Here is a 13,961-nt window from a genome sequence, read left to right on the forward strand (position 1 = left end):
TTGATCACTAGTATTCAGTCAGAGTAGGTACTCGCTGGAATCCACTAAAATTCAGAAGCTTTTACTGCACTAAACACTAGGTAGTGTTACGAAATACATAAATGAAAGAAAAGGAATGGAACAGGAAAAAAAGAGGATTATGTGCCAATGATTCAAGCTACCCAAAGTTCACCTTTCCCAGTAAAGACTACAATATTACTTTCAAAATTGTTACATTGACCCTCTAGTAGATGAGTCCTATCATCAACTAGAAAGAAGATTGATACTATTTTTCCAGTGAATGCTGCAGGATATAGATCTAGATCTCACGTGATATGATCAACAACCACTTTCCCCATTTGGTCGAACCTCGGTTATCGGTGGAAAGTCCCGCGGCCAAATTGTATGAATACACCTCCATTCTAAACCAGCTTAACTCGAAGCGCAACACATTCAATACACTCAATTCGCACCTCCAATCGCAAAGAAGAAGCAAATATATATATACACAAAAACACATCCCAAAATGGCCGACCCAGCCTCTGCAATCACACATTTCCGCTCCAATCCATGGGCAAATTCACTTATCTCCTCAGAAGACTACAAACCAATCCCAACCGATTCACGAACAATGAAACCATCCGGTGAAGACGGTTACTTCGCAAACACCCTAGGAACCCCCAAAACGATCCCGCACGTCCTAACCCTCCAACGTCGGGACATTCCTGCACCCCCATCAAAACCCCCAACCTGGCTCCCCGCAACAAAACAACAAGTCGAAGACGCAAAGGTTAACCCTACACCCTCCGCCATGCCAGCAGATATAATCATGCTTTTCGACCTCGCTAGTCCCGGTTTATCAGGACATCCCGGAACCGCACACGGTGGGATAATCGCAACATTAATCGATGAGGCGATGTCACTTGCTGTCGCGGCTCACGCAAATGTAAATTCTGGGTCCGACTCGGGGATCGGGTCGAGGTCCAATGTCGAGGATAATCCGCGTGGAAGTATCTTCACTTCTCAATTGGATGTTCGGTACAAGAGGCGAGTGGTTAATCCGGCGTTGCTGGTTGTACGGACGAAGGTTGTTGGTCGGGTTGGTAGGAAGTATTGGGTTCGTGCGCAGGCTTTACAGGAGGATGAGGAGGGTTCTGGTGGTCATCTTGAGTGGGCTAAGAGGAAGATTGTTAAGGCTGAGGCTATGGCTTTTTGGATCGTTATACCGGATGAAAAGCTTTGAGTTGAGCTGTATGATCTGTGAAGCTTGTTAGGATGTCTGGTGCTGATTCTTGTAGATTAGATTATTATTTCCATTTGTCTGGGTTCGTGAAGTATGAGTGTGGATATTGATCGATTTGTACATATTGAAGAAGATACCATTCAGCCCATGAATGTAGTATGAAGATACAACCTTGGAATGCTTCCAAGTATTCCAAGGTTGTATCTCGCGATAGTCATTCTGTATAAACAAGATTGTTTATATAAATCACTATTTTAAAAGATCAGGATATACCCCGTACTATTTCCAGTAAAAGCATACTTAAGCGTGGCACTAATCCAGTATGCACTAGTAAATCTATGACTATATACATCTATGAAGAAAGCCATTCACAACTTCTGCATCTTTCTCGTCCCCAAATTCCGACTCGCACTAACAACCAATCCAACCTGCGTACTCAAAGCAATAACATCCCCATTCTGATCCAAAACAGTAACATCCAAATCCGTCCTCCCATCCCTAACAACCTTAGTAACAATCCTCGAATAAAGCCACTCAACCCCCTCAACCGGTAAATGTTTCTTCATATCAACATTCAAAGTAACAGTCGGATACCAAAACTTCGCCTTATCACCCTCAGAAGCCCCACCCTTCCCTTGTTCCTTAGCCGTAGCATTCGCAGACACGGTATCAAACCCATCTAACGCCATAGGAAACATATCAATTAAATACGGAATAGCCGCGTCCGTCCATCGCCCATTTACATCACCATTCGGTCGAAATCTGGCCCACTGATCAATAGCCATACTACCCGTCTCCTTCTGCTGTTCATCGCCCTTCCCAGGTCCATAAAGCTCCAATTGCGCCGCTGCACGACGAAACTCGGGGAACGGCGGTTCAAGTTTTATCCAACGACCATCTGACCCTTTGGATGCTAGTGCAGAGAAATTGATTTCCCCGCCAGGTCCGGAACCAATTGGTGGTGTTGGATGAGGTTTCCAACCTGTTGATGCGGTGATTCCGATTTCGGCATCTGGTGGACTAACGGTTATGTAGCCCGCGACTTTAATTTCGGATTCATTTGGCTTTTTCTCGGAGGGTTGGAGGAGTTTGATGTGGATTGTGCTTGTGCGAGCCCCGAGTTTCACATCTTCTACTTCCATTGTTGCGGGGCCGGCTAATGTACGGCGGAGGAAGGAGAGTTGTAGGGAGATTGGTGAGGCTGGCGTTGAGTATTTGTTTGGATGGGCGTGGGCGAAGTGGACTAGGGCTAATCGGTATAGAACTGAGGTTGTGTACCCGCCATGAGGAACTATTAATATGATTAGCCAGGGGTGGGCTTGGAAGTTTGCGGGGATGAGGCGTGAGATACCTGCTCCAATGCACCATTCCGGGCGCAGTGTAGCACTGTATTTATTGTTTCCTTCGGGTGTGACGCGGATGGCCTCTTCGAAGGAGGCGTTGAGGGTAGACATTGTGGAGGTGCTGATGGTGAGAAGTTGGAGAGGGAATAAGAGAGCTGGTTGAGTAGTACATGCTTGATTCTTTAAGTAACTCCGCATGCCTCGGTCTACCTCGGCCCTCGAGTTTCCCCAATAGATCCACCAGTCCATCTCCACCTATCAGCATAAAATGAATTTAACTATTCGGCACGATTATGTTATCCCCCGAGCGATCTTTGATCTTGAAGTTATCATATGCAGCTTTAAATAGTTGTACTTAGTATCCAAGAAGGAAATGCCAGTCTACTAGTGGACTAAAAAATACCATACACCAGGTTATATTAAAGAGAAGAAAAGTACAAATTCGAAATTCAAAGAGTAGAGAATGTACCGTGGGTATTTCACAGCGCCTGGAGACGCCATTGATAATGCTGTACTATCACACAATGTTATGGTGTAATAGAAATGGTAGTTGTATGTATCCTAATGACCATGTACTAGTAGAGCCCTCGCAGTATCCACTAGAATAGAACAATCCAAGAACGCCAATTCCTTTTAACTTGCGTTATTAGGTACCCCGAAATGATTCTTCATGCTGAACCATGAAGAAACCAAGTCTCTCCACCACTGAAACTAGCTCTATGCTGCTGTCTTCGTTTCTGCTGGTGCCGCCAGCTGTTGTAGGCAAGATAGGACACCTATATAGGAAGTTAGATCGGCCATTTACATTGTTTTTATATTCTGACACATACCTGTTACACCTTGCGTCAATGTCGCTCGTGCTTCTGTGCTTCGTGATCCCAGGGTGACTGTCATCGTGTAATCCACGCCCTTAGCATCCTCCAGTTTATTAGCCCATTTGAACACAGGCTCATCCTCGCGATTGTCACCAATCACTAATAAGAAATCTGGTCTTGAAAGTTCCTCGCTTTGCTTCGCGGCTTCTAATGACCATTTCCAGACCGTCGCAGCGGCAGATGCCTTATTTGTACTTGAGGTTTCAACGATCAAGGCACCCTCAACTGGAATAGCATGCACTCCATGGCCGGCGCATGCATCATTGATATGATCAGCGCATTCGGCAGCTAATCGCCCAGCACTAAGGGGATCCTCAGCTGATCCATGATGGAACACGAGTGAACAATGTCGCTCTTCGATCCAGCTTCCCTCGCTACGAACTTTGAAGTAAGCCAAGATAGGCGATACCGCCTCCTTCCACTTCTGAATGCGGTTCTTGTCGGCAAGATTCGACCACTCGTCGGAGTCGGGTTTGCGAACGAAACATCCGTTCTCTGCAATGAGTCCTAGATGGTTGACTTGGCGAAACAGGCGCTCCATCTCCTCGGGCATGCGTGAGCTCATCACATAGACAATGTTGGCCGGGTCATCGGTCAATTCCGTCAGTGTGGTGATGGCACGTTGTGGTGTAGTCAAAATGATACTACGTGGTGATCCCCACGATGCAAGTGTGCCTTCGTAGTCGACAATCATAAGACGGCGTTTTGATTGTCGGTATTTCTCCATCAATCTAGGTACCGAAAGCCTCGGTACTGCCATTATTTCTCGCGAAGACTGTTCATTCCAAACTCGGGTCAAGGTTTCATTGAAAGACTTGACCCAATTTGCCGTTGAGTTCTGCAGGACAGCACGGTGTAATTCCTCCCATACCTCCTTTCGCTTTTTCTCGTCCCGAGTGAGCGCCGTATGGATTGCTTCGGAGCATTGCCGGTAATCCCAGGGATTCACCAACAGTGCGTGATTCCCAAATACCGATGCACTTCCTGTGAATTCACTGAGGATAAGGGATCCATATTTCTTGTTGCCGTAGCTGCCATCCTGACAATACACGAATTCGTGACTAGTCAAATTCATTCCCTCACGAAGACTAGTGATCATCAACGCATCTGCGACTGTGATGAGTGCAAGGTATTGAGGGAATGCCAAATCTTGTTTGAGGAAAACCAAGGGTTGGTGGGCCAAGGTTGAATGGTTAGAATTGATACGCATGGCAATATCAGAAATAGTTGCTTCCAACTCGGGTTGCTCTGTAGTACTGGTCGCAACCTGGATAAGAACAACCTTGTCTGCCCACTTCGGATAAGTGTTGAGGAACAACTCATAGCTCAGAAGCTTTTGGCGGATCCCCCGAACAGAGTCAATCTTATCGCGCGAGACGATCAACCGTTTACCCTGATATCTATCGGAGATAGTATCAACCCATCTCTCCACATCGGCTGCCTTGCGACGTTTGTCCCAAGAGGTTGGATCGATACCGATGGGGAAGGTCCCTACATTGATAAATCGATCCTCCATCTGGATACCATCATTTGTGGCCTCCAGGGAAAGAATACGGCTGCAAGTCTGCAAGAAGTGCCGGCAATACTCAGTCGTCTGGAAACCGATCAAGTTGGCACCGAGAATTCCTTCTAATAACTCTTTTCGTGGGGCTAAGCATTTGAAGACTTCCGATGATGGGAAAGCGATATGCAAGAAGAACCCGATTTCAGCGTCGGGTAGCATCTTCCGCAGCATAGCAGGGACAAGGAGTAGGTGATAATCTTGGACCCAGATCGAATCGCCGCGTTTCCAGTTCTTGGCAATGCTCTCCGCGAATTCCTGGTTCAACTTCACATAGTAGATCCATGAGTGATCTTCATAGGCCTTGCTCTTTGGGTTGTCTGGGATCTGATAATGGAAGACGGGCCACAGAATAGTCTTGCAAAAGTGAGTGTAGTGACCATCAAAGTCGCCATCGCTAACGAAAACCGTCATCGAGTCGTATTCTTCCCGTAACCTGTCTGCGATTTCAGTGCGCATGGCATTGACCAATGCGTCGGTGGGCATTCCCAATGTACCGACCCACATCAGCTCACCCAAGTATCCTGACTCCTTTGCCGAACGAACGGCATTCCGCAACCCACCGTTACCTTGCTCGGCCGTTTCAATGGTCCAATTCGCTCGAGAGAAAGACTGCTTCCGCGCGAACATCTCAGGCTTGATGCTTCCAACGTATTGATTGGTCGCCTTCGTCTCTGGGATCTTCGGCGGAAGCAATTCTTTGTTGGGCAGGATAGGATCTTGGTGCTTCAAGATAGACGGTGAAGGTGACAGGACTCCTTGAGGTTTCGGTTGGTTCAACGAGGTGGTAGCTCCCCAGGCCGGAGAGTGACCCTCGCTCTCAGTGAGCAGTTGGCTTTCGGCATTTTCTGGGATGGTAGGCAAAGCAAAGTACCCATCGGCTTGCCCGTTCTGAGCCCCACGGTCAGGGTTACTTGTGAAGATTCGCTCATGATCGGTCGTCGCACCAGGAGTTAGACCCTTCTGAGCTTGGGGATCTTTCTTCTCGAACAGACTGGCGCCCGCACTAGGGTGCAGAGGAGTCGAGTCCGGCCCCGCATGATGAACATCGGTCGAAGTCGGTGGTGGAGCCGCACGATAGCGAGAGTTTTCAACATGAAAGTTGACCGTGTATGGGAGAAAGCTGTATGGAGATCTCGATTAGAATTTACAATTCGGCATTGAGTGGGGTCAAGGTGGGTTTTTTCATGGTGGCTTACAGAGACGCGATGAAGACCGTCATGGTGGGATACCAACCTCGACCGAGGGACACAAATGAGCAACACGGTGCGACAAAGAGCTCGCGTGGAGCGATTGAAGAAGTAAAGTAACAGACAGGTAGAGAGCGGAAAGCGAGAATTGTCGTGCAGGATATAGAGCTGTCATCGACGGAAGCAAGAAAAGAAGATCAGATCAAGAACTGTTTTCTCATGGCTACGTCATGTGAAGGCAGATCAGGTGGGCCGGTGAACATACACTGTAGTATTATAGAACAAAATGTTATTGGAATGCTTTTTGTAGTCACAATCGACGTAGTACAAAAATTCCAAACGCGTAGGTGGGAAGATACTGACTTTATTCCTCCTGGTCGTGTTCTTTTTTTATATTTCTGTGAAACCAGGCCGCGGGGCGGGATTCAAAGCTTTCGAGGACTGCCGGGGTGTATTGAACTAGACAAGGCTGTACGGATATCCGACAGTTCCATGCGGGACAGGATGTTTGATTACTGTATTACATATACAAAAGGAAGAAGGCATTTGACGCTATTGGCGGGATCTTCCTGAACAAAGTGCCTGATCGACAATAGAAGTCCCATGCAGTTGGATTGGAATATTGCATAAACAAGATTTGCAAGTACCATGTCAAACAGATTGTTCACGCTGTCAATGTGACAGAAGACGTGTGCAGTGTCTGACACATTCCTTGGCTGACAATGGTCTCAATGGCGGAGTGTTTGAGGATACTGACATGCAATAAAACCATTTCAACAACTTGTTTACTACTCCGTAGTAGTGACGTATATAGAAATATCAGGTGTATCTTTTTCCATGGATGTTATTTCTTCTATCAGTTTTTCGCCTGAGTCAGGTTCTGTCTTCAAAAAAAAATTCAGTGGTGTCAACATTGCATCTAGCAGCATGCATTGTAGATATCGCCGGACGGCGCCACAACCGCTGTCAGGGTCTACTACTATCTACAGACTAGTATTGTATCATCTGAAAAATAAAATAAACATCAGAAAAGCCAATTGAAACATTATTGATTATGGTGATTAAACCTCAATCAATGATGCACTGGATGTATGCGCCTACGTCTGGCTCTGCCATCCGTTGGAACTACCTCTACAGCACTTGGAAAATGAATCTACAGTATTGTTTTCTTCTCTAGAGCAGACATTTTCGACCATTCTCTCTACACCCTTGTTTCAAAGTTATTTAACATTCACTTCACCTTATTAAGAAACAAATCTACTTTTTCTACCATTTCACAGTACAGTAGTTTTCGAAATCAGTTCGACCTTACACTCTTTCGATTTGATTCCAGGATAATAATTCCAGGATGCACTAATCCTGTTTAGCCTCCCCGCTCCGCTAGTTGGGCAGAAAAGACGTGGCAATGACCATACAAATTATCAGTGTAATGTAATGCACTTGTAATGGTACATCGAATCCCGTAGAATTGCTTTGGCGATCTGGCAAGATCGCCTGCCCGCTCAGTCCTAGTCCTACATTGTCACTTTCCCGTCTTTCTTCCAGCATGCAGCGCAGATTTTCCTGTATCGCTGGAACGCCCGCCCAGTTATAACACAGAAGGCTCTGCTTACGCTGTATAGACTTAATCCTGGTGGGAAGGATATTTATTTTTTTTTTCTGCGGAGCATTCATTCGTGCACTCGTTGCCACTCCCGAATCTACTATGGGCCATGCCGTAAGCTAATATGGGCGTTCCAGATATCCTGACTACTTTGGGTCGGGTTGGGCTGGGTTTATAGGTTGGGTTTGAGCAGTCGAGCTGAAAGGTCTTCCCGCCACTAGATGTGGTATCGATGGGTCATATGATACAGCAGTCCACTTTCTCTGCTGGCATAGAATTCTGATTGACTCGCTCAAGCAACTGTATTGCTCAATTGTAGATAACCTTGTTTATCTGAGCCGGTCTATAAAGTGAGATTTCCAAATTAAGAATTCTCCTTCCACCGCATTCTGAGCTCATAAAGCACGTTCATCAGCTCCGGTCTCTCATCAAGCAGGGATTTCAGATCATTGGGACTGTCTTGGAATATTGCTGAGAGCTCAACCCGTATCTGCTCAGCAGTTCCATTAGTCCAAAGCTGTTTCAGTTTTGAGACTATTTCATCTTGACGCTCGGCCTTCTCCTTCTTGAAGTTCACACCTGCGTCATTTTCATCATCGCTCAACCCAAAGGCTTCCATTCCATCCTCGTCTTCATTATATGCTGACTCGTCGATAGGATCTTCCTCGACCGGAGAGTCAGATCCATCAGGTTTGTTGCTCTCATCCTGTTCGGCAGGGGGTCGAGGCACTGGCAGACTGATCGTTTCATTTGCTACTTCGAGTGGCTGTAGATCAATTAGCTAGGCACGATGACGACGCGAAAGTGAATACATACCACACTCCTGAAGAATTTAGAGAGCCCGCGAGCGGAGTATTGCACGCCCGCAAAAGAGACAACATAGCCCTGAGTTTTCTGTATCAAGTTAGCGTTCTAGGATCAAAGTGAGGTGATCAGACAAAATTTACCTCATCCTTATCGTAGGTCCACCAGCCCTCACGCTGAAGTTTGTCAAAAACTCCCACAGATGTGCCCAGCTTCCCTATTCCTGTAGCCCCCAAATCCATTGACACGTCGACGTCTTGATTTTCGCCGCTACTCATTTTCACTGCAGCCTCATCAGTGACCCATGCACTCATGACAATCCACAGCCCTTGGCTTTTGATGTCACGACAGCTTGCTAGGATATCCTGCGCGTTGCTCTCAACCCAGTCCATCATCGGGCCCTTGAAGTTTCGATCGAATCTATGATTCCGTACAGTAGAAGAAGTAATGAGGGAGGCACTTCCAGTCTTGGATTTCTTAGCCTTGACTTGGAGTGATGCTTCGACTGGGGCGGCTGCCATCGCGCCGGATGCTTCGGTGGAGATACGGGAACTACGTCCAGTCTCCGTTTCTCCAGAAGTGGCTTGCCATTTAGATTCTGTCACCTCCCGTAGGCTCAGGTTTCCGAGGAAAGGCTTAAATCCATCTTTCTCTGCAAGACCAGGCTCGAAAAGGTTGGTTATTTCTTGCCATTCGGCTGTCCGGTCAAAATAGCCAACTGATCCCAGGCGGAGTCTCGTGAAAGGCTGAGGCTTGAACACGTAGGTCCCGAAAGAGCTATCGCGGCCCATGATATCAGCATATTGTTCGCTTTGCTTAGACATGGTGTAGAGCACAGAAATCTAGTATAAAAAGCGTTGAAGAGCACGAATGGAGGGTGATGATAAGCAGTTTCGGGATAACAAAATGTTTCGCGAAAAGATAAAGTCCTGATATATGGCGAAAAAAGATCCTGTGAAGGCAGTCGAAATGAACGGGGTGGGAATAGCTTGTCTATTAATGCGCTAGTGTGATACCTCATGAAATTCTCTATGCTATGGGGCATCATGCGAAAGAATCCAAATGAGGCAACGATATTCTCCATCTCCACGACACACCTCACGAGGAATTGTGGATAATTTCCCGAAAGAGGAGACTTCAGCAACGACGATCTTGATCTAAATATGCTCATTGGGCACTCGAGGCCCAGCTTTCTTCTGCAATGAGTAGCTGAAGACCTATAATAGCCCAGCGGAGACCTTGGAACGAACCAGTGGGTTGCAGAAACACTTTACCTGTGAAGTTTGCGTATCTCAGTACTCATCAGTGTGGAGTCAAGCGTATGGACGGAGACTCCGATATGATGTAATTATGCAGATTGTCCAGAAACTTCGCAAGATCATTCCTTTGTTTGATGAATATTGAACACATCAAACACACATTTCCAGCCGCCGGATGCAGAACTGGCGGATCACATCAATACCAGAAGTTTCAAATAATTCATGTATCAGCGATGACTTTCAGTTTACCTGATAATTCTTAGATTATTGTTACCAGTCAAGCCTTCACCTACAGTCTGAGGCTGAAAATTTTAATCGCACTCATAAATCATCGCACTTCCACTACATCAAGTGGGACTGACTCGAAAACTCGGATTATAGTGGTGCTTGTATACATCATTGAGAGGCCCATCGCTGTGGTACAAACGATGGTAGTGTAATAATGTGATCCCTTGCACGCAATTTGACGACGTCAGTTACATATAAGTTATATGTAAAGTTGACCTGAGACCAATGGTTAATCTACGTTAACCGAAAGCTGTCCACCTTCTCATACCGGCAGATTCGGTGCAACCACCGAGATATTACCGCCATCAAGATCTGGACGGCCGACTCCCAGATCCTCCTCTTTTTATGTGTGTATCCCCCGTGTCCCGCTGTATACCTCGAATAAAGCGTCAGCTTCTGCCACCCGATAGGAAGATCAGCGGTCCACGTGGGGCGGCAACCAGATCCAATCGAGATTTATTGAAGACGCAAGTGAACTCATTACCTTCTTCCAAGACCACAACCTCCATACTTGCCTACCTCGAAAGATTTGCTCTCGATCATATCACGAATGAAAGCAAGCTTTGAAGGTAATGTTCTTGGAGCCATGTCGTCTGCTGCAACAACGGTAAGCAGAAAGACGATGTATTCAGCAAATTTCATGTAAATTACAGCATGAACGGTACTGAAGACGTATTGTAAGATTTATTGACTATAGTGGAAAGCGGTCTGAGCCAGAAGCTTAAAATAAAATCCAATCAGAGCTCGTAAACCAAGGAATTATTGTCCGGGAATCAAGTCGAAAGAGTTTGGGGTCAAACTGATTTCGAAAACTACTGTATGATGCAGTGTTCCGAAGCTCGGCTTGAGACATCTGATGTCAGGATCAGTCACCTGACACCTGATGAGGTAATCATCAAAGGAGGCTCTTTGTGGCAACTCAACTTTCTTCTCATTTTCATCTACGACTTCTTCCAGGCATGCCCTTGCGTCTCACATCAGCTCCAGTATCCGGTGTCAAAAAACGCAAAACCGCGGCCCGCAAACCCCAGGCATCCCCCTTTGCCGCCCATGCGCGCCGCAAACCAAATTCCGCCGCAGCAAGCGGCGTAAAGCTGGCAGCCGAAGAGGGCCAACTTCTTGACGACGATCCACTTCCAGATCTAGGTGCTTCACATTATATATCTGAATCTGCTCCTGTCGAAAATGTCATCCAGGCGATTGAATATATTGGGACGAAAATGTTCGACGAACTTCCCGCTCGGGCTGGGATGAATAGTACACGGATTGCAGAGGTGCTCAACTTGCGACGTTCACTGCCTCCACTTGCCTCTGTCGCGCATGTCCATATGTTGATCAATGCACCGACACAAGTGGAAAGGGAGATTGTTGAGTTGGTCAAAGAAGGTCGAGTTCGGCGTCTTATCGTTCCAGGGCGGGGCAATGATGCAGCAGGACTGGGTGATTGCCTGGTCCTTGCGGACGATTGGGTGAAACTGGTACGTGAGAGCTCGGCTCTCGATGATGAAATTAAGGGTATGTATTTTGGTCTCTCCTGAATGTGTGAGAATGAGAGTGAGAGAATGGGCTGCTGACAATTTTCCAGATAAATTTCTTGAGATACTTCCGCATATTGGGACCAATTCTGCGATCTCGCAAAGCGTGTTTAAGCCGGAAGAGTATAGGGCACTGATGCGCGCAGGATTCCTCGTATCATCCTCATCTTTCACACAAGGGTCGCTTAGTCTAGCGTCTCTTCCAAAATTACCTACTGCGGCTGTCTCGTCCGCCAGTCGGAGTGAGCCGGCAAGACCTTCTGATTCCGACCGATCTGTGCAGACCGATGCCCAATCTCGTGCAGCGACACTATTCCTTTCGCTGCCAAATACTGGGACATATCTTCGTCTGCTAGGTGCTGGTCGTGCTCACCTACTGTCTCTTCTCAAGCGGTCCAGTTGTAGTGAGGTTCCAATGGGACTGCTGAAGGATCGTTGGGATGGGGCTGTAGAAACCGAGAAGAGCTTCCATCTAGCCAAAAGGGCGCGTGGGGAGTTTGCAGGTATACTTCCCGGTAAAACGAAGAAGTGGAAAGATCTTTATGGTATGCAGTTCCGTTGGGTACTGGAGGAGGCATTGGGGGCGGGCCTCGCAGAAATCTTTGAGACAGGCAGTGTAGGACCGGGGATAAGATGCCTCTAGCGTATGAGTACTGCATGATTCCAGAGTTTAGAATATATATATGATACCCCTTTCCTCAATGCATACAAATTTCAATACATAATCCATCCAACAAATAGCAGATCGCCCCACAAATTTAAAGCACGTCACATCGCAAGCTCCAAACTTGAACAAGCTCCGCCGATCCTTTATCCCTCCAAATTAAAAGCTTCCTCAACTTCTCCCCACTTCAACATTCCCCAGATTCCCCATTCCCAGCAAAAATGCCGCTCATCCAACTCCAACCTCATCCATTCACAATCCTACCTTCTCACCCCTCTCTCCCTCCCGAACCAGCACGTTCAGAAGTAAGGCAAGTCGCAAACGCCGCCCTACAAGAAGCTCTTGAGCTACTCAATTCAGACCTTCCCACATGGGAAAAAGACTCCAAGACTCGTCGCTCTCCACCCGCAAATGCAGAAATCCGCCTCCTGCGGAAATTACGCAGACATGAGCCGACGCTTGATACCACTTCTAACCAAAAACCCGAATTCTGGGTCTGTCGTCAAAGTGAACACCATGATGCTACTTTAGCTGGGAGCGCGTCGTGGACTGAATTCGAAGATGGATTGATATCCGAGCATGCGGAGCATGAAATGGAATATACGCCTAGTGTTACTGGTGTTGAACGATTACTTCAATGGACAGAGCAAGAAATTGGAGAATTGGATATGAACGGAGTGAATTTTAAAGATGTGGATGTTGAAGGTAACTTGCTACTCCTCCCCATGCCTACAATGATGGTTTCTCTACTACATCTATCTGTCTTACTTATATTAACAAAACTTCGCAGTAAATCTAATCACCCATACATTCCACCCAACAGCACTTATATCTCCACGTTCCTTTATCTCTTTCACTATATCTGCTACATACGATGCACATAGCAATGAAGCATCCTACCCATCAAAAGGATTTATAACAGTTCAAATCCCCCTTTACGCAGACCAATCAACCACACCAACAACAATATACGAAAAGATCAAATCCACTGTTCCGAAACGGACGATCTTCGCCAATTACGCTAGTGTGGAGCGCGTCGCGAAGAAGAATCGTGCTGCAGAGTCTTCGTCGCAGATAGCTTCAGAAAGACTTGCTCAGCCGTCACTCGTTCAATGGACTATGGCTACTACCTCTGATGCTGGCGGGTTGATACCGCAATGGGTGCAGAAGAATTGGACTCTTGGAGGTGTTCCTCGGGCGGTTGTTGCTGATGTAGGTTTGTTTATTGATTGGACTGCGAAGAGGAGGGCTTCAACATAATATGGTGAAGGCCATTAGTAACTAGTATATTGTGAGAGTCTTACGGAAATTACTCTGTTGGAAATGAACTAGATATCACTTGGAGTTCTAGTAGGCACAATTCATAAATACTGTCATTGCCACATTTTCGCTCCAGTATGCCCCAGCCTTGTCAAAATTAACGGTTCACCATGTCGATAGAGACAAATGTAATCCCTTTGAGTCATTCTTGGAGTATAACTAGTTAAAGTCTCGCCCGGCCAGGCTTAGTCACTGATGGTGGAGTCGCCGAAACGGGAAATTTAAAGGCGCGGGGATTCATCTCGAATGATCCTTGATAGAACTATCTTATAACTCCAATTGAACCTACAAAACACC

General features: G+C 46.7%; 6 protein-coding genes across 6 annotated transcripts; 3 read left to right on the forward strand and 3 right to left on the reverse strand.

Moving 5' to 3' along the window:
* Window positions 1-505: 505 nt before the first annotated feature.
* N7469_000785 (PaaI family thioesterase) lies at window positions 506-1,222 on the forward strand (the record flags this gene model as incomplete). The annotated part of the gene is made up of 1 exon (XM_056639705.1): window positions 506-1,222. One exon carries the CDS (start codon window positions 506-508, stop codon window positions 1,220-1,222), a length of 717 nt encoding a protein of 238 aa, XP_056505462.1.
* A 368-nt stretch (window positions 1,223-1,590) lies between these two features.
* On the reverse strand, window positions 1,591-2,676 carry N7469_000786 (thioesterase family protein; the record flags this gene model as incomplete). Its single annotated transcript, XM_056639706.1, has 1 exon — window positions 1,591-2,676. One exon carries the CDS (start codon window positions 2,674-2,676, stop codon window positions 1,591-1,593), a length of 1,086 nt encoding a protein of 361 aa, XP_056505463.1.
* Window positions 2,677-3,282: 606 nt separating this feature from the next.
* N7469_000787 (putative alpha,alpha-trehalose phosphate synthase subunit TPS3) lies at window positions 3,283-6,223 on the reverse strand (the record flags this gene model as incomplete). Its single annotated transcript, XM_056639707.1, has 3 exons — window positions 3,283-3,341; window positions 3,396-6,124; window positions 6,201-6,223. 3 exons carry the CDS (start codon window positions 6,221-6,223, stop codon window positions 3,283-3,285), a joined length of 2,811 nt encoding a protein of 936 aa, XP_056505464.1.
* Window positions 6,224-8,158: 1,935 nt separating this feature from the next.
* On the reverse strand, window positions 8,159-9,422 carry N7469_000788 (uncharacterized protein; the record flags this gene model as incomplete). Its single annotated transcript, XM_056639708.1, has 3 exons — window positions 8,159-8,560; window positions 8,611-8,688; window positions 8,742-9,422. 3 exons carry the CDS (start codon window positions 9,420-9,422, stop codon window positions 8,159-8,161), a joined length of 1,161 nt encoding a protein of 386 aa, XP_056505465.1.
* A 1,682-nt stretch (window positions 9,423-11,104) lies between these two features.
* Window positions 11,105-12,323, forward strand: N7469_000789 (Stk19 family serine/threonine-protein kinase; the record flags this gene model as incomplete). The annotated part of the gene is made up of 2 exons (XM_056639709.1): window positions 11,105-11,660; window positions 11,731-12,323. The coding sequence occupies 2 exons, from the start codon at window positions 11,105-11,107 to the stop codon at window positions 12,321-12,323; spliced, it is 1,149 nt and encodes a 382-aa protein (XP_056505466.1).
* Window positions 12,324-12,565: 242 nt separating this feature from the next.
* On the forward strand, window positions 12,566-13,604 carry N7469_000790 (SRPBCC family protein; the record flags this gene model as incomplete). Its single annotated transcript, XM_056639710.1, has 2 exons — window positions 12,566-13,049; window positions 13,135-13,604. 2 exons carry the CDS (start codon window positions 12,566-12,568, stop codon window positions 13,602-13,604), a joined length of 954 nt encoding a protein of 317 aa, XP_056505467.1.
* Between the last annotated feature and the right edge of the window lie 357 nt (window positions 13,605-13,961).

This window comes from Penicillium citrinum (assembly GCF_028827155.1).
Source record: "Penicillium citrinum strain IBT 23319 chromosome Unknown utg000001l:1.0-4955037.0:1.0-4956770.0, whole genome shotgun sequence".
NCBI classification, from domain to species: domain Eukaryota; kingdom Fungi; phylum Ascomycota; class Eurotiomycetes; order Eurotiales; family Aspergillaceae; genus Penicillium; species Penicillium citrinum.